The sequence below is a fragment of the Gallinula chloropus genome (assembly GCF_964237585.1).
Source record: "Gallinula chloropus genome assembly, chromosome: 1".
Taxonomy (NCBI): domain Eukaryota; kingdom Metazoa; phylum Chordata; class Aves; order Gruiformes; family Rallidae; genus Gallinula; species Gallinula chloropus.
The window spans coordinates 75,320,172-75,340,129 of record NC_140085.1 but is presented as its reverse complement, the minus strand read 5'-3'; the positions used below and the strand labels follow the sequence as shown (position 1 = coordinate 75,340,129).

The 19,958-nt window shown below is 37.4% G+C and overlaps 1 protein-coding gene across 1 annotated transcript in view; it reads left to right on the top strand.

The window, feature by feature from the left end:
* Window positions 1-19,595, top strand: part of GYS2 (glycogen synthase 2) — a gene marked incomplete at its 5' end in the record, with an annotated part of 42,203 nt that extends 22,608 nt beyond the window's left edge. The window contains 11 exons of the mRNA XM_084279551.1: window positions 4,394-4,511; window positions 4,910-5,030; window positions 7,027-7,133; window positions 9,364-9,423; window positions 10,060-10,138; window positions 10,755-10,868; window positions 13,002-13,128; window positions 14,898-14,993; window positions 16,267-16,430; window positions 17,571-17,651; window positions 18,689-19,595. Coding sequence (XP_084135677.1) covers window positions 4,394-4,511; window positions 4,910-5,030; window positions 7,027-7,133; window positions 9,364-9,423; window positions 10,060-10,138; window positions 10,755-10,868; window positions 13,002-13,128; window positions 14,898-14,993; window positions 16,267-16,430; window positions 17,571-17,651; window positions 18,689-18,904 — 1,283 coding nt within the window. The 3' untranslated portion in view covers window positions 18,905-19,595. The remainder of the gene's footprint in view (window positions 1-4,393; window positions 4,512-4,909; window positions 5,031-7,026; window positions 7,134-9,363; window positions 9,424-10,059; window positions 10,139-10,754; window positions 10,869-13,001; window positions 13,129-14,897; window positions 14,994-16,266; window positions 16,431-17,570; window positions 17,652-18,688) is intronic.
* Window positions 19,596-19,958: the final 363 nt, after the last annotated feature.

Sequence of the window (19,958 nt, the reverse complement as noted above, 5' to 3'; positions counted from 1 at the left end):
TATGACCTAACCATGTTAAGTTTCATAGATAGATGTAACATTTTCTACTAGACCAAACAGTACAGTTTGAAGAGATGTTCCCAACAGTTTGTCTCATTTCCCCCTGTATTAGTCTAATAAAATATGGAACTTACCAATAAACTTTGCCATGTTCCATGAATAAAGTTTGAGTGAGGTCATAATTCCAGTTTGATGTGTCATTTAAATAAGTGTGTCTTTTTTTAATAAGTACAATGCTTTATAAGGGCAAGTCACAATACTCCATTTTCAGGTAAACATTGTGGGGGGGAAAAACTGCAAAACGATTTTGAGAATATTAATCTAGATTGACTAAGATTCACATCTTAGTTGGTTATTTTAAGTGTAGCAGTGCTCAAATAACTGAGGCTTTTTTTTCTCATTCTTTGTAAATTTTTTAGGTGAATTTCAATACTAATTATAGTTGGTGACCATTATTCCTGTTAACTTCAATACTTCAGACCACATTGTGGTTAATGCATCACTATAAAAGCAAAATTGGCCATTGGCTCCTTTGACTCATTCCTGAAAAACAGTCAATAGGATGATGAATCTAGGGAGATTTTTCCTTTTTATATTAAGCATGACAGCCATGTCTTAGAAGTAATTTAAGTGTTGGGTCATCTACTCCGAGATGTCTCTGAAAGGTCATGCTTTTTACCAACTGCAAAGCACTTGATCTCTGAAAATCAGACTTTTGAACCTGTTTGATATTGGCACAAGGCTTCTTGCAGTAGCTACTCTTGAATATCATAGTTTATGTTTTGGGGATTTTAGGAGACTGATATGAGTCTGAATCCAGTTTAACTTGGGAGAGAAAAGCTGCAGACTGCACACAGATAGAAGTTAGTTGAAGCTGAAAAGAGTTCCATGCAGAGATATTCACTGACCTGAGCTTTTATTCATTATTCTTGCAACTTTGAAGAAACCAAGTAAATATATTTAATGTTTGGGTTAAAAAAAGTTGACATATCATGCTTCATGTTGACAGAGCTATAAAAAAGTTAAATAGAAATTGTTACTGCCAAATCCTAGGAGTCAATTGTCAATGGAAGATATGTTCTGATGGGAATAAGTACTTAATAGTTTCTTTGAATGTTAGACCACAAATTAACTATGAGTCTATTCTCATACTATTTATTCTCTCTGAAGTTGTGAAATCAACATATAAATTGGCTGTTCAGAAAGGTCATCAGTCCTTCAGTAGAACATTAAACTTGAATTCTGAAAAATAAACAATAATAATAATAATTTTTAAATAAACTTTTTTAAAGGGGTGTAGAATTAGCACAATTAACTTATTTGCATTTGAATTTGAGTGGTAAACTTCATAACAAAGTTGTTTAAATAATAACAACTGAGGAAATGTGAGTAGTAGTCTGCTACTTCTCATTAACGGTACACTTAGATTATGATTTAAATGATAAGCCTCATCGCTTGGAAAAGCCCCTTTAAAATTCAATAGACATTGCATAGAGAGCTTTTGCACCACAACAAAGGGCTATTTGCCAATGTAAACGTGGCAAAATGACTGCTTGCATTACGTTTATTTCATTGGCAGCTGTTATTTGATCAGTAATTTATCAAACCAGATTTATCAAAAGATGAGTATCTTATGTTGAACCAGTCCTTTTGGAAAAATCCTACAAGATTCTGTCAGTGATCATAAGTTTTATTCCTGTGATTTGAAAACAGAAATGAATTTCTAATACTTTCATTCAGTTATGAACGTATTTCTCAGTAGCAGCAGAGAAGACAAAATCAGAAGAGTCTTGGGTATCAGTTAAGGTGTAGATCTGGACTTTGCATCTGTATGTATTTGATCAAAATCATAGATGTAATCTCTGAAAAGGTATGAGTCAAACTTGAATCTTAGTAATTTATCAATGGAAAACATCATACTCTGCTATTATTATTGAATCAGTGCCAGTTTCTTTTCTATATAGAGAGAAGTGAAATCATTCTGATTTGACCCACTTGGGACAATTTTAAAACAAAAATGTCATGAATTCATTAAGCAACAGAAAACCCAAACCACTTAAAATAGGAACAAAGCTCTCTTGCATCACTACTTGTGTAGGGCAGGGGCACATTACCTCACTGTATTCAAAATATTTTATGTGAGCAGAAATAGTGATCTGGATGCTTTGGGCACCACACCTGTTCTGTATCTCAAAGAGTTAAATAGCAGATGGATTGATCCCCAAACCTGATGTAAGGGTAAATGAACTGCAGTTGAATCGAAGAACATGGGAGGAGATTATATACAGGCTGCTGATAATAGGTGACAGTGTCCAAAAGTCCCTGATAGATAGATAAATATGAGAGAGTGGATGGAAACTGGACAGAAACATTCAGTCAAGGATTCTTACTTTATTGGGAAAAGCTTGAAATGGTTGCAGCCTCAAAGTTATGTCCTGCATGGCCAGTTATTCCATGCCGAACAAGAAGCAGGTCAGAATGAGAAGATACTTGCTGGAAAAATAGAAATACAGGGCCACATAGATCTTTTTTTCAGAGCAGCTTCTAGCGCTGAACAGCAGAAGAACACAAGTTTTCTTGTCATACCCACCACAACTCTTGTGTCACTGAGAATCAAATCCCAAGTACCTAAAAAAATTCCTAGTAAAAGCTGGTTTCTGGATTGAAATGTGGTATTTTAAGACAGATCAATTGAGATTTTTGGTTTTCCATAGTTACTAATATAGTTTATAATTTTATCTACTGCTGTTCAAGAGAGCCTCAAAACGCTGTACAAGATAAAAAGAAATCTCTGATCACTTTCCTGGTAAAGAAATACATATCCTGCTAAAGCAGACTGCAAATTTCAAGGAAGTAATTGAAAAAGGTTGTGGCATTTGCATGAAAAATGTCAGGCAAGTATACTGGACAGCATATGAAAAATTGATTGTGGTTATTTTAAGATAATTTTGGTATGTAGTCAACCATAGGAGCCATAGATGTTTTAAAGACCCTACAGAAATGAGTTCAGTTTTGTACTAGGTCAAATGCTTATTGTTAGACATGCAAACCTCTGCTTTCAGGGGACAGGATGAAAAACATTGAGTATCAGGCATCCTTGACTGAAAAACCACAAGAGACGTAATGAAAAATAAAGTCCTGTGTGAGTCGCAAGCAAGAGCTTGTGCTCCCATCAGCAACCCTGATGTGTGGGAGGGAGTTAGCCTTATGCACTGTGATCAAAGGAGATGCTGTTTTGCTTGCATGAACTGTGTGTGCTAGGGAATGATATCTTACTGAAGGAGCTTTGGATAATGCGTAGAACTTCTGAAATTACTGCAGTTAATGGTTGGGGTTACTAGACACCTTATGACACTTGCCAGGAGAACAAGTATGACATCGGTACCATTGCACCCTCTAATAATTAGCACTTCTTACGTCTTTGAAGATTCTTCGTATTTGATCTCTGGTATGATAAATTAGTATGTCTACTGAAGTCAGTTGTGTTACTATGAAATACACCTCCTGAGGAACTGTCCTCGCCTTTGATTTCCATACATGTCTTTCATAAGCCATCTCAAAGAAAAGAAACCAACATTCTTTTAATTTACTTCAACTCAATTTAGGGAAAGCCTTTAAGTAGCTGCTGTGCCTTACTAAGAAAGGGGAAGAGTGACAGAATTTCAGTGTTGATTGGAACAAGCTATGTCTATCCTTGTAAGTCTTATGTGTAACCTATAACTATCTTAGAAGATACTGGAAATGAACAGATTTTAATTGTAAGATGCTTTGGAATCTTTGAGGAGACCACCCATAAAAGTGTAACACATACTATTCTGTGGCTATTTTTAAGGGGAAATCCAACAGATTACTGAATGGTGATCTTTTAAAAAAGTTTTCTTATATCATCCCTTTTCTGATAAGTCTTCAGAAGTCTTGACAGAAGAGACCTCTCTTGTGCTATGCAGTAAATGAAAGAAGAAACTGCCATACTACGCGTCTAAGAGCTTTCAATCTATAGTGATAAATCAGGCAACAGGGATATCTAGAATAAAGAGATATAGGACTTACTGGACAAAAAACCCATGTGTCTAAATTGAGACATTATTTAAGTCTTGTCAGGACTTGGCAAGACATGGGGAGACCTTACTGTTCATCAGGGTTCATGGAAATGTGAAGCACAGGTCAAAATGGTACAAAGCTGCTTCAATGCTATTAACAATAGAGTGCCACATGCAATACTTTTGTGGAGTAAAGTGGTAGAGACCACTGTGTTAGCGCTATTCTCTACTTATGGGTAATAAAAATACATAACCTGTTCCCATACTGACAACTGAAAGACATTATGGTTCATTCCTCAAAGATTTATCTGACTCTGAAGATGTCTACCTCTGCCTTTTCTCTGCTTTTCCAGATGTTGTCACCCCAAATGGCTTGAACATTAAGAAATTTTCAGCAATGCATGAGTTTCAGAATTTGCATTCCATGTACAAGGCTAGGATCCAAGAGTTCATTCGAGGTCATTTCTATGGGTATGCTTTTACTTTTCCAAAATTAGCAATGGTTGTCCAGAACTATTTAAAGCAAGAACCAAAGCAGAAAAACTAAGTACTTTATAGAGGAGGTGAAATGTTAGCAAATTATTCAAATACCTGTCTGGGATTTTTCATTCAGAAGCTAAAGAAGTTTTAGATGCCAGTTCTTGCTCTGCTAAGCAGATTGTGGGATCAGGCAGAAGGTCTTAAATTTTAATTATTTATCCAAGATGCAGATTATCAGATGAAGATTGTCATCTTAAAGAACAGCAGAAAAGCATAACTTTCATTATTTTCTTGGTATAAGAAATTCCTCCAGAATAGAAAGCTGTTGTGTGTTTTGTTTGGTTATATCTTGAGAAATACTTTGTGCTTGTTTGTTTGCTTGGTTTCAGCCACCTTGACTTCAGTCTTGAGAAGACCTTATTTTTCTTCATTGCTGGGAGATACGAGTTTTCCAACAAAGGAGCTGACATGTTTCTGGAAGCCTTATCAAGATTAAACTTTTTGCTGAGGGTAAGAAAGCTTCTGTAAATGTAGAAAACGTAGAGCTTATGCTCAAAATTACCAACTATGGAAGTCAACTGCAAGAACTTCCATGCCATGGTCTGATTTATAGGAAAACAATTAGGGGATCTTCAGAGTTTCCATAAAGCTCTCTCCCTGAATTATGAGAGAATATAACAGTCTCAGGCTACTTAAAAATAATTGATGAATTAAGTCAAGAACTTAATCCATGGTTACCTCCCTTGTTTTTACAGAAAAATACAGATCATGTGGTTCAAGAACTTAGCCTGAAGGTTTACATATTAGAAGAAAATTAATATAATCCATTAATGATGTGATTAAAAATATCCTTTTAAGCCAATTACGTTGTTCATTACGGATCCGACCATGATCTTTTAAATCTTTGAGTACTATTATCACATTTTTTGGGAATCTTGCTTTAAAATTCATTACTTTAATGAAGATAAGACCTAGATCTTCTCATGAACAAAGCAGAGCACTTGCCAACTCCAAATAAGGTCACTGAAAATGTCTCCAGATGTGTCCCAAAGAATGATACATTTAAAATAAAAAATGCTAATCAGTTTTCAGTCATCTAACAACAATCTATTGACTGTTCTCCCAGACTCTCTCTTCTTTCCTTTAAATAATATGGAAAATCTGGATAAAAGTCTTGATACTATGTTTTCAGCAGAGCTGAAAAAAAATGAATGTTCTGAGCCCTAATTATGCTCATAGAAAGTCAAAGGAAACTGAGGGTAGTTTTCCAAAGCTCTCTAGAGCATTGTACTTGGACTTGGTTCTTCCATAAGCTGAGTCTGGCTTTATTGCATTTCTGTTCCAACATGCATGGCAGCACTTGATTAGCTGTTCAAAGAACACCTGTTTCACAAGGTAATTCCATTGGGAACCTGTACTACTTTGTAAATCTAGGAATGATGGCACTTCTTAAACTTATAGTGGTGTGCCTGAACCTAAAAAAATACATAGCTTTGGATGGAATTATTTTATCATTTTCATGTCCTACTTGAAAACCTTACTAACATTTTTGAAATAAAATATGAATTTGGGGACAGATTGTTAATACCCATTAACATCATAGGATAAGGGGCTTTGAACCTGCTTTGAAGAGAGAGAAGAACCTTAAAATGATAGATGACTGCCATAGGTTATTTTACACTATACATTTCACTGAACTTCAATCAAGGGAAGGCATGCTAATAGCAAGTTTGTGTGTCTATACTTTACAATGGAGACAATTCAAAGTAATTTAATTTTTACAGCTCTGAACAGAGTTCACCCTTAACTTTTATTTAAAAAATTACTGAGACGAGCACAACCTCATTCTGCTCCATGCGAGGAATCCCTGAGGTATTCTGAATCTTGTTAGTCCACAGGAGAAACCAACAAGTGAAAGGGTTGATTTTGCAGCAAATGCTTTTTGCCTTTGTAATTGCTGGATGTGAGAGATGAGGAAGAAGCCACTTGCAGCTTTTTGGATGCCTGGTAGGTTCTTTGCCAGGTTCTCAGCTGACAGCGGTTGCTGTCATGCCTCTTTCTGCCCACACTTCTGAGGAACTACTGCTGTAGAACGTTCTTGCTGTTGTAGGGAATCCCTTACCCTGTGCCTGGGACTACTCTAGCTAATAAAGTGATTGCTCACTGCTTTGAGCCATAAAATTTGTGTCAGGTGAGAAAATGTGTGTAGGATTTTTCTTTTTTGCAGTTTGTGTTCACATCCGAAGCCATGCCCTCTAAACCAGAGGATCTCTGTTGCCCAAACTGGAATCTGGTGACATCTGTTTATTCTTAACTATCCTCAGCTGTCTCTCTGACCTTACAAAAACTTCATACCTAAAGGGACAGTTATAAGATCAGAGCCTTCCTGGACAACCAAAGTGCATTCACTTTTCCTGTGGCTTAATTCTTACTTTTACAGTTGCCTGTGATACCTTGTAGTGAGATTTTTATTATTTCTTCCCCTCTCCCGTTTGTGTCCATGTAGGTTCATAAGACTGATGTTACAGTTGTTGTGTTCTTCATCATGCCAGCAAAGACTAACAACTTCAATGTGGAAACCCTGAAAGGACAAGCGGTCCGGAAGCAGCTCTGGTAATTGCCATTCTCACTAAGGGACTTCTACAGTGAATTGAAGGAACTTGCAACAGTTTCTGGTGAAGAAAAGTGCTCTTACTTTTTACTCTGCTATAGTCGAGGATTGTGGGTAACTAGAATATATTTGTGGGGTTGAAAGAGATTTTTTTTTTTTTTTTTTTTTTTTGTCCTAGGCTATTTGTAGTAAAATTAGGTTATTTTTTAGTGGCCTTGACACTCTTTGTAACAAGATAGCAAACAGTACTTGTTTTGCAGCTATTTTGTCGGAGTGAACTTCTGTGCCAGGAGTGGGAAAAAGAAATTAACGACACATCCTCTTCTATTTAGAAATATGGAAAATGTCATTTCACTCAAGTTATTTTCAGATTAATCATCTAAGCAGGGAAATGGAAATGTACACCTTATCAGGTGGCTAGAGCGGTTAAACTCTACTACAGAAGGAAGCTGGTCTTAAAGCTAAGGGACTGAAACACATGAGACCAAGCTTCTGCTTTTATGCCTGTGTCTCACCACGCTGAAACTTCTTTCTGATGCCAGTTCTATATTTATAAAATGATAGAAATCTAAACGACTTGGATATCTGTAGATGAAAGGCACTGTATAACAGTAGGATACTATTTTTCTTGTTATCTCACTAACTGCCTCCAGCAAATAATCTCTGTCTCAGTTTCTGGATATCAGTAATCAAGTTGAAACCTTTGATTAACAGATAATAATCCTGCACAAAACCAGTGACAGAAATAGTTTAACAAGGATCGTTAAAATAATTTAGCTTTTGTCATGTCTGGAATAGAAGACAGATATGAGAAATCTGTCTACTCTCTGGGTTATCTCTGGAGTCATCACATAGCAGCTTCTGAAGATTTACAGGAAACCATCTATGAGGTTACCACTCTGAAAATAGGTACCACAAATTCAGAGGTTGGAATTGTCAACTCTGGCTTCCTTAAAGTAATGCTTCTGAGCTGCCTTGACTACCAGTGAAGAGTGATGGTTCATTCCAAATGGTGTTTCATCTAATACCACTTCAAGAAGTGTCTTGAGTGAGGGGAATCATTCTCTCAAATGTACTGTCACCATCTGCAGATGTATGGAGGATCTGCACAACTAGTTTAAACTGTAGATGGCTAAAGTGGGGTAACATAAAAAGTGGGATATAAAATTCCTTGTTTCCTTTCCTTCTGATAAAGCTGTCTATTCTATCTGGGTTAAGTTTTGGATATTGTTCATAGCATGAGCCTACAAAAATGTAGCCATCAGGGGATGAGCTTGCTGAGATTGATGTTTAGATGCTTTACAACTCATCCAAAATTAATTCATCCCCCTGTTGTGTCTCTGTGAGTTGGGAGAGAGCAACTGAAAACAGTTGTGTGGATTCTCAGTTTGGTAAAGTTTAGGATTTCACTGAACAATTATTTTTCTTAGCCCAAAGTACAGTTCTTAAAAATTAGAAAGGCAAAAATGTGTTCCATGAATTGAGTGTTTTACTCAAGTTGAGAGTGCATTAGCTAATTTGACAACAGCACTTCCAGCTAGAGACAGGATAATATAAATAGCTTTTTGCATTTAGATTCACTGTTCAGTAGAGTTTTTTCTTAGCTAAATATAACATTTGTCTGGCACAGGCTTTACTATTATCTTAAAACATGGCCTGAGATTTTTAGGAAGTTTTGTTTGTTTGTTTGCAAACCAATTCATGGCAAACTACCTTTTAGTCTAGCACTTGTTTTCAAGTCTTTGAATTAGGAAATAGGGCAGAAAGTGAAGTGATAATCTTGCTTTAAAATCCCTCTTTGTGAAACTCTTACAGCTTACATCTCTCTACTGGGCCAAATTAAATTGGAGACTTCTCAGTCTTACCTGCCTCTTATGTTAGTGATCATGTTTCTTTATGTAGTCATATATATGCTCTCTTTTTATAGTTGAGATTAAAGTGTGGTCCGCTGATCAGAGCAAAATTTTAGAAGCAAGTACTAATGAGGTCTGGTCCTGACTTTCACAGTGCGTTCATCTTTGGATGCAGGTCAAATCCTCAGTTGTGTTGAAATCCATCAGTATGGCTGCAGGCTGGGTGAAAGAACTCTAAGAACCAGAACTCTGTCTGCTGTTGTTTTCTTGGTTGTATCAGGATACATGAAACCACAATTTAATTTCCGACAGCAGGAATCTCTTTTCTTCTTTGTCCTGGACTCTCCTGTTTTATACATATATTTATCTATTTTCCTAGGGACACTGCACAATCTGTGAAAGAAAAGTTTGGAAAGAAACTCTACAATGCCCTGCTAAAGTGAGTGTATAGGTTACTTTGCTCTGCCTTGCAGAGCTACCTATTCAGCTGGCTTACTTGTGATGTTTCTGTGCTTCTACTCTTTGTGTAAGAAAATTTGACATCCAGAAGAAGAGCACAGGAGGATACGAGACCCTCTGTACCATGTACAGGTTATTTGTTCAATAGACAAATCACAGACAAAATTTAAAGGTACTAGCACCCCATGGTGGAGAGTCTTAAGAGATATGGGTAACGTCTAAGTAGCACAAAGGCTTACTCACGGTCAAAAATGAGCTTAAAAACACACCAGGGGCCAAGTAGTGTGTATTAGTGGCTTAGCCATATCCTTTCAAATGACAGTTGGAAGTAACTGACCCAATGCACAGATCAGATAACTGGAACTTCAGTAAAAACAAGATACATTTGAAAAACAGAAAAAAAAATTATTTAGCTTTTTTGGGAAGCTAATTGGAAGATCAGCATGTGGATGGGAGAACAAAATGTAGGGAATATAGAAGGGCCATGAAAACAAAGGAAAAAATCAAGTTAGACGTTAGCAGACTTTGGATCAGACCTTGTTTGCTATTTCTTCATTTTCTTTATACCACTGATAATAAGTCATTTGGTAAAATAGGCTCTGTGTTGCCTCTGCAGAGGAGAAATTCCAGACTTGAACAAGATTCTTGACCGAGATGATATAACCATTATGAAAAGAGCCATCTTTTCAACTCAGGTCAGAAAATGTATTATTTGCACAATATGTACAAGGATTGTGTGTGACACATAGTGATATGCATGCATTGAAAAAGAAGTTTTCAGCAACTATACTTCTTACTGGTAAAATTTAAAGATCAGACGTAATCTTTTTTTAATGACCCAAACTAACGTTTTTTTGGGAATCCATGGATATTCCCCCAGTCATATGCAGGACACCAAAATTCCTAATTCTTTTCTTCTGTCCTATGTGTGAACTTTTCATTGTTTCTGAAGCCTGGATTCTTCAATTTTTATTAAATATGTAAAATCAATTTCTTAAGGAGACATAAAATATTGAATAAAAGTCTTTAAATGGTAGGCCATTCTAAAACTTAGCACATATACGTTTATTTTAAGGCAAATTAAACAAGTCTTGTGACAGATTTTATGGTCTCATTTGAGGCTGTAGTTATATAGAAGACAACATTGTATGATCGTAACTTTACTTTCTTACCTTAAAATGAAAGGGTAGAAAAATCTGTCCCCATCAGTGACAAAAATCTCCCACTGTCTTCCACTAAACTTAGAAAATGGCAACAGGACTCTTTGCCAACAGCTTTCTCTGGCTTACAGATTGCCTTTTCTCTCCTTAGCGACACTGCCTGCCTCCAGTGACCACTCACAACATGATTGATGATGGCAATGATCCAATCCTCAATACCATCCGACGTATTGGCCTCTTCAATAACCGGACAGATAGAGTAAAGGTACATTCTGTCATTTTTATTTTAGATATAAAATGGAATTTCTTTAAACAGTCTCAGTCTGGATCATTACCATAGGCTATGCAGTCAAATTTTTGGTAGGCATTATTATGCTAATAGAGTACTTACTTCCTCTTCCTCATTTCCCAGCTATAACAACTAGGCACTTCAAAGATTCAAGTTAGAGATCTGATGTTAGGGAATTGTTTTCATTGCTGCCTCCTGTAATGAATGAGGAGCTACTACTCCTGAAATCCAGAAAGTGCCAGGGGTCGTTTGCATCTGGATGTAAAACTCTGGGATAGATTCATTTGCTTAAAACTGGAGGTCCCAAGTTTGAGCATAGCCATTTCTGGAGTTGCTGTCTTCAGAATAGTACCCTGACACTCAATGTTTGCTGCAGAAGGTAATTAGGGTTTTGATCCTGAGCAGAAATTTTTCCTATTTGTGCTGTGCTCATGTTTATATCAACTGCTGAAGCTAAATGTATGTAAATAAACCTTTTCCTTTTATGTCTATCTTGCCAGGCCACAGAAATAATCAGCTCCCCTTTTCAAAAGTCTGCCAAAGCATTTTTTGGTCTGGAAATCCCTGGTATTCTCTCTGATCAGATAGTCATAGTTAACATCTAACTATTCAAAGTAAAATCTAAAAATACAAGTTCTTGCTCTTCCAAACTTTCTTTTTAAAGTCAAATCCGTAATATCTTTGAGAATGACATATTAATTGTTCTCAGTGTTTTGGCTTTTAAACCCATGATGATAACTGAGAGAACATTTTCCTCAGCTACCTAGTTGGATCTCCCTGGCTCAATATGTTCTCTGCTAAGTGTGTGATGAGCTCTGAGAGCTTTAAAAGATATGGTAATAATGCACTGGATGGAACAACAGTAGGGTAGAAGGATGCGCTGTATATAAATGCAATTCAAATTCCTCAGAACTAACCTCTTGAAGTCATTAGAAATCAGATAGCATATAACACTGCAGATATCTCTTCCTGCTTCTCTCCAGACTTGATCAGATTGGTATATGTCAAGTTTATCCAAAACTGTCATTACCACCGGAAAATTACCCGCTGAATGAACAGGGTTAATGAGCTGAGTGCCCTGGACAAAAAAATATGTAAATTTCAAAAGGAAAATAATTTTGAGAGATGTATGACAGATCTGTGCAGACACAGTTGGCATGTGAAAACAGCCTCAGCAGTGTCAATGCAAAAGTCTCTATTTACTGGGATCAAATAAACTTGCATAATAGGTTTTCAGCCCGTTTACTGGTTGAATACTTTCGTGTGTTGATTTACTCAAGTGCATAGCATGACTATTAACTAACTATTAACTATTATTAACAAAGGATAAAAGCAAATCCTTGACATGGAATAATGGCTGCGGTATGTTTATGTGGGAGGGAAAAAAGTCCAGAGAAGTTTAAACCCTTTCCTCACATTTCTTCCTCCCAAAGCTGACTGGACAGCATATACAAGGCAGTTCTCTACTTAGCAGTGGAATATGGGGCAGTGACCCCAAGCCCTGCAGAGTCATGCAGATAAATTAGCTTGGGTCCTGAAAGTAGGACATTAGCCTAAGTTAATAAGCTTTGTCTTTCACCAGGATTAGTGAACCTAGGCATAGGATTGTGATGATGGAGCTGTAATATGTCTGGTTTCAAAATTCTCTCAGTTCTTGAGAGATCCATTGAGTACCGTAAGTATTCTTCTATTTCAGTTGGATACTGTGAAGCTCAGAAACTCCTTATCCTCCTGAGGCCTTCTGTGGAACAAGCATCCCAAAACTCTGTACCTTGGTACAACAGACCAAGAGAACCAATGTAGTATTGCTAAATTCCATGGCCTTTGGTAGGCAAAATTCTCAATGCACATGGTCTTCCTTGATGAAGAATAAAGTAGAAGACCTGTTCTGAGAGAGGATTCATTATCAGTACTATTTCCAGGACAAGACTGCACACAGGCGGGATACATTTCAGCAAGGGAAGTAAAGTAGATAATAGATGGGCAAAGCAGTTATTTTCCAGATACTTAGGAAAAGACCAGAGTGAAGAAATTGCTTAAGCTTATTAAAAATTAAAGTGTATTGATGATGGTTTTCTTTCACCTCTAATATAAGTTTTGAATATACAGGTGATCCTACATCCAGAGTTTCTCTCTTCAACAAGCCCGTTGCTGCCCTTGGACTATGAGGAGTTTGTCAGAGGCTGCCACCTTGGTGTATTTCCATCATATTATGAACCCTGGGGTTACACTCCAGGTAGGCAATCTGTACACTTAACTAGTATCAAAAGTATAGTTTCTTCTGGAGTTCTGAAAAAATCTTTTTGGCTGTGTTTCCTCTGCAGTGCAAAGGTCTTCCTGCTGCAAAATTTGGGGGCTGGGTGGTATAAAATGACATCTACTAACCAAAAACTATTCAAATTTGTCCCTGCACTGGACCCTTCCCCATATTAGCATGTAATCTTATGATTTTCTGTGGCTATACAACAACAACAAAATTTAAAAAATAATTCTTGATTCAAGGATTTTGAAAAGAAGATTAAAGGGAACGTGCATATTGAAAAGAACAGAGCAAGAAATCTGATGCTACCAGCCAACATACTTGAGTGGATTTAATTCAAGATAACAAGTTTTACAGAATTATGTAACACCATATTTAAGATATTTACCACAAATACATGCAGTGATAGAGAACCTCAGAGAATTAAATGGAAATTTCAAAAGATACAGCGATCATGTAGTTTCTGACTTAAAAAAATCAGCCTAGATTTCCAAAAGACACTTAACACCTGATGAAATCAGTGCAAACTATGAATTTGAATAGCTGTGAAGATCAAAGCCTACATGCCTGGGGGTTTTATGTCCTGCAGAATACATCTGTAGTCTTGATACACATCTCAAAGTTGAGTTGCTCCTCTGAAGAGCATTTGTTGTAAGCCAAAGAATCAGAACAGATTTTTTTTCCCAAGTTTAGTCAGTCTCCAGAACTATTTCTCTCCAATTAAGAAAGCTATTTGATTCCAAGTGAGACAACTGTCTTGCGTTCTGGAAATTTATCTTCCTGTTCTGTTCTCAGCTGGGGTATAAAGAAAACGTCACAACGAGGAATGATTTTGAAGTGGATATTAATGTAAACCTGGACAGAAAAGTTAGACTTGTACTTAGCAGCTTTGAGGAAAGCTATGATTTACATGAATTAAAAGGGTAGTTTCTCATTTACTGAAGCAGAAATTATTCTCTTTGTTGATGCCCCTTTAATTCTCCCAGAAACAAAAAGTGGGTTTTTTAAGGTAGAGTTGTAGCTTTGTTTTATAGACATCAGTTTTATTGTCAAATGAATGAAGGCCACGCTTTCAGCATTTCAAAGACTAGAGTATCTACTTTATCTGCATGCTGCCTTAGGTTAGGCTTAAATTCATTGGCAGGAACTCTTCAAGCTTGAGTAAACAGTTATCCTTACTCACAGCGATTAGAGAAATAACTACAAATGATGCATACATTATCTAATTTAATAAGACTAGCTCCAGTCTACTTTGAATGCAGTTCTGAGTTAGTGATGGGGTTTGTTGAGGCGGAGGGGTGCTTTCCTATAGGGACTAGTTTACAAACACTAATATTAAAATATAAAGTTTAAAACACTCCTGGACTTGAGATATAAATTTATAAATAGTTGTGAATGATTAATGAACATATGTGTTCAACAGGCTTCAATTTAAAATAAAAAAAACAGTCCTGACCATACACTGGGGTTTTCTGTTTCAACACTGGCATGCAAAAGGTTTGTAGTTTATCTGCTGGGAAACACAAAGACATGTTTGCAAAAAAGCTGTGCTAAATTTTATCTTTAAAATTTCTTTTACTTTTTTTTCTTTTTCTCTATATCTGCAACAGATCATAATAGGTTTTACTTGACGCTTTCAGAGAAGCTCTAGCGTTATGTGACCTTCTGTCTTCCTTTTTCCTCTCAAGGTGAAAGCATTCAAAGTGCATTGCCCTGAAATGCTTTTTGTCTGTTTCTTTTGGCAGCTGAATGTACTGTGATGGGCATTCCCAGTGTAACTACAAATCTTTCTGGATTTGGCTGTTTCATGCAGGAACATGTTGCAGATCCAGCGGCTTACGGTAAGGTTTCTCAGGCCAGATCAAAATACCACCTCTGAGTTAGAAAAGCAAAAAGCACAGCAGCAATCCTGTGACTCCTCAATTTCATGTTTTCACTGGTGGAATGGCGTTCACTGAGGGAATATATTCAGATATTTTAATATCTCATTGTGTTGAACACACCATTCAAGCTTTCATATTTATCCAAACCTTTTTCCACATTCTCTCTCTTTTGTCTCTCTTTGACCTTTTGCCTGCTTCACCCTTCCAAACTCAGAGTTCTGTATACCAGTCTGAGTCTCCCACCACTTCCCTTTAATGCCTCTGGTTACAGTGGTTAGCATGTGGTGAGGAGGCGGGTAGCCAGCTCATGGTGTGTCAAGACAACATTGAAATTTCTCCTTCAAAAAAGGGCCACTTTCTAAGTACCTTGGCTTGTCTGCACAATCAGGCAATGACAGCTCTGCATTAGTACCAACTATGTCCTGACCTAGGGAAAGGTATAGAGCCAGTTGCAAAATACAGGTACACCAGCCTGGGTAGACATGTCTTTGAGTCCCTTTAGAAAGGTCACAAACCATGAGCAAAGGTCACTTGCTCTTCCCTGACAGTACATAGATACAAGCATTGACGTTGACTTACTGCACATTCCTAGGGAACTTTGGGCACTTCAGTTAAGGAAGCTGTGCCTTGCCCATTAACAAGGCTGAGGTCTAGTACCCTCTTCTAACCAACACCGTGGTGTAAGGAGAGTAGCAAGAATAAAGTACTGATCTTGGCAAACCACATAAAGACAAAATTTGCCTTGGCCCTCTCCCTGACAGAATTGTATAATGACTAATGTATGTGAGTTAGCTGTCTCTATGGAAACACTTATTTCTTCAGAACACACAGCCTCTCTCCTACAGGCTGACTCTGGCCATCCACACTTCTAAATTCTACTGCAAACTAGGAAAGCACTAGATTTTTTTTTAAACTGTCAATTTTTAAAATATTATAGGAGATAAAAATGATGTGTATTTATCCAGAAACGTGTGAATCCTTTTGGACAATAAAGACTCTGAATTTTGAATAATTTGCTGAATTTCAGTCCAAAAGACAAATAAATTTAAAGTAAAAAATACATATTTCTCTGCATCTTTCCATGCCATCAGATCAGCAACAAATGTTCCTGTTATAGCTGCCTTCTAAAAAGAATATATACATGTAATGTTTATAAGACTATGTGGCAGAAGATAAGAGGTCAGATCCCATCTTCAGTTCCACTCATCTTCACCTTTTCTGTGCCCTTCAGGAATCTACATAGTTGACAGGAGGTTCCGTTCTCCTGATGAATCGTGCAATCAGCTGACTCAGTTCCTGTATGGGTTTTGCCAGCAGTCCCGTCGCCAGAGGATCATCCAAAGAAACCGAACTGAGAGGCTCTCAGACCTGCTGGACTGGAGATACCTAGGAAGGGTATGTGAAACTATGTATTAAAAATACCAGACACATAGGTCTAACAAACAGTCTTCAGCATCATAAAAGGAGACATCCCTGATCTGGAAAGTATCTCTCAAAGGTGCTTAAAGGCAAAGCCTGACTTCACATTTCAGTGTAATGCTTCCATTCTCCAGTAGTAAGAAGAGTTATAACTTAATACATTAGAGCAGAAGCCAGACACACTGAGCTCTTTGTACTCCTGGTGCTAAAGACAATGTAAAAAGTTTCTGTCTTTGACAACACTGGCAACCCTACACTAAGTAGAAGTTGTCCTTCAAAGTAATCTGAACTCTTTCAAAAAATTCAACTGTTCTTCCTAAAATGCTTCTGGGCCTTGTGGCTTGTAAACACTCCTAAACTACCTCTATGCCTTAAAGGAGAAATAGTGTTCCTAATTTGTCATAGAAAACACGACAGTACAGCCTACTAAAGAGAGTAGCAAAGCAGTATTCTCAAGTCCATAGCAGAAAAGAAGTGGAGGTACATATATCAGTTTTGTAACTCTTTTGGACCTTGTTCTGCTCTGATATCTGTGTGAGAACCTTTCTGTGTATATGGTTCCCAACACAGCATAAAACCCTGACACACAAGCTGGTTTTTTACCTGTGTGTAATGGAGGCTCATGAAGATAGTGGATCCATAAGTATATTTGTCAAATTCCAAAATATGAGGCCTCAGTGAAGTCATGTTGCTTCTCTGTAACTGTTACACATGCTTCCCATGAGTCCAAAGTTTATGTGTACACACATGCACGCTTAAAAATGTAAATTTTCCTGGTTAAAAAAAGAGACAGTTGTATCTTGAGGATTAAAGAATAACTATCACTCAATAAGAACTACACAGGTTTCCATCTTGATACATCTCAGTTTTAGGGAAACTTTCTTCAGCTTCTGTTCCAGACTCTACTTCAGTGTGAACGTAACATGAAGGGCTCAATACTTCACAGCAATGTGTTCGTTATAAGCAACCATATCAGTTGGATTCTCTTTAGCTGAAACATGTTTAACCTCTGTTCAGCATCATCTTTTAGAAGTTACTCATTTTATATTCCTTTTCTTCCTTCTTAAATCTACCCAAGACTTCCTGACTTGTAAAGGCTTCTCTTTTATGTTGCAGTACTACATGCATGCCAGACACTTGGCCCTCAGCAGAACATTCCCAGATAAATTTGAGATGGAACCAAGTGCTCCACCAAAGGTAATGTCTGGTCTTGGAGATGAGTTCATCTACATTTATGTACTTTACAAGGAGAGAGAAGAGTGTGTGTGTGAGAGAGAGACAGAATGAGGGAGACGAGACGAGACCTAGGAAGTTTTGTTTTAGCTGAAGGGAAGTAGCAACTCATAGTTACAGACCCAAGCTCCAGTCAGGAGTTGTAATAGTATCAGATGCAAACGCTAGGGATACCAGGTGTGATACAGGCACGACTCTTTGGGTGAACTGGCCTGGATGGACTCTGCAGCTTTAGACCAGCTGAGGAACTGGTCCTTGAAATTCCTATGAGAAGAGTGTCAGCTTCTAATTTTGCTTGTGATAAATGACATGGAGATGTTTTGCACAAACCAAATAGAAGGAGAGCAAGAAAGAATTTTCAAGGGAAAGTGAGACATAGTATTGCCTTCATCTAAACATGGTATGTGAGGAGGAGGCTGTTGCTGGAACTGCAATGGGTCACCACCTTAAAGGAGCTGTTGCATAGTGCATATTAGCTCCAACCTGAGAAGGAAGGCTGCTCAGATCCCATGTAAGAATCATGTTATTTGAAAACAAATCTGTGGACACCTCCAAAGAGCAACTTTTTTTTTTTTTTCACTTAGGCCAAAGTCTGCTTGTTTCTGGGTTTGCGGGTATTGACATTATATTGAAAACTGTTTTAAAACTTCAGGCTGAATTCTGAACTTCAACATGCATATTCTGACTACAGAGTGCAGAAGGACTTTGTGTTGTGCTGACAGTTTTAAGGTTCAAAAGGATAGTCATATTTTTCAAAAAGCAGTGCTGGAAGGGCAGCATGCTTTTATGGCACAGGCTACAGAGCATTGCAGTACAAGTGTCTACTTACTGGCAGAGATGGCCCAAGGAGATCTGGATTCAAGGGAATTAGGAGTACAGAGCAGGTCTAGCTTACATCCCGCCACCATTTTCCTTTGAAGTACTGATAGTCTTAAACTGCTGTATACAACCCATTGAAGAACACTGTGATAATATATACAACTTGCTTCTCTCTCTGCCAGACGGAAGGTTTCAGGTACCCTAGGCCTTCGTCAGTGCCACCATCACCTTCTGCCTCTCAGCATTCCACCCCTCAGCATAGCGAAGATGAAGATGAGGAAGAAAGATATGATGAGGATGAGGAAGCTGAAAGAGACAGGCAAAACATCAAGTCTCCCTTTTCCCTTGGAGTATTGCCACAAGGAAAAAAGAAGCAGCATGGAGAGTACAGGAACTGAATTTGATGCTGTCATCGTCTCTCCATCCATTCAACAATTTGTATTGTAGGCTTGGCAAGCTTTGTCTTAAGGGCAGTGTCATATAATTAGGGGAATCTTAAATGTTACTTAAGAAGCTACACTGTTGGAAAGCCTAATATTATTTCACCTTGGAAGTAGTTTAAATGACAATTCTTCTGTGCCCCTTTGAGGTAGAAGAGATTTCTCAAGCTTAATAAACCTAGAGAATGCAACAATCCCCTCGGAAGCTTATACAAATTGCAGATCATACCTTCGTCTACATGATCATCTATATTAATCATAGTCTATGCTGATAGCTCCATTCTGGGTGTCCCAAATGAATTCATGCTTCGTTTATGTTCTCCCTTTCTCCCCTCCTAAACTTACATGAACTTTAAGTCAGATCTCATAAAATTTACAGAAAAATGTGTTATACTGGAGAAACCTTGGCAGGGTTAAAAAGGTACTCTGAAAAGAAAATGGTATTTTTTTTCCTTATGCTGTTTATTGTATATTTACATCATTTAAAACATTTTTTTACAGCACAGTGTCTTGATCCAGTGCGAAAACATTCTTCCTGTGGAACAATATAAAGTCTTATGCAGTGGGTATTTAAATTTTAGAGATAAATGAAGTCATCTTTCTGAAGTCATTTAGACCCACAATAAACAGCAGACTGTTTATTTTCTGATTCCTCTGGTATGTCGCTTATTTTTTTCATCTTGTCTTAGATTCTAAGTTTGTTAACAAACCAGTTTGGGAATAGATTAATGTGACTTGGCTAAAGAGGGCAACAAATGTTCCTTAAGTAATACTTTCCTCCAGAGACAAACCTACATGCGGTAGAGCAACGTGACAACATTCAAAGACAAGTAACTTTAGTTCTTCCAATTACCCCATAAATCCATGGTCTATTTCACTTCTAGAAGAGCCCTAATCATAAAAAATAATGCTAAGCATCTGGCCCATGACATAATTTTGAAAAACACATGGAAATTCAAAGTGTTTGGAGAATAACTGAACCTCAAACCAATAACCGTCCATTTCATTTGCC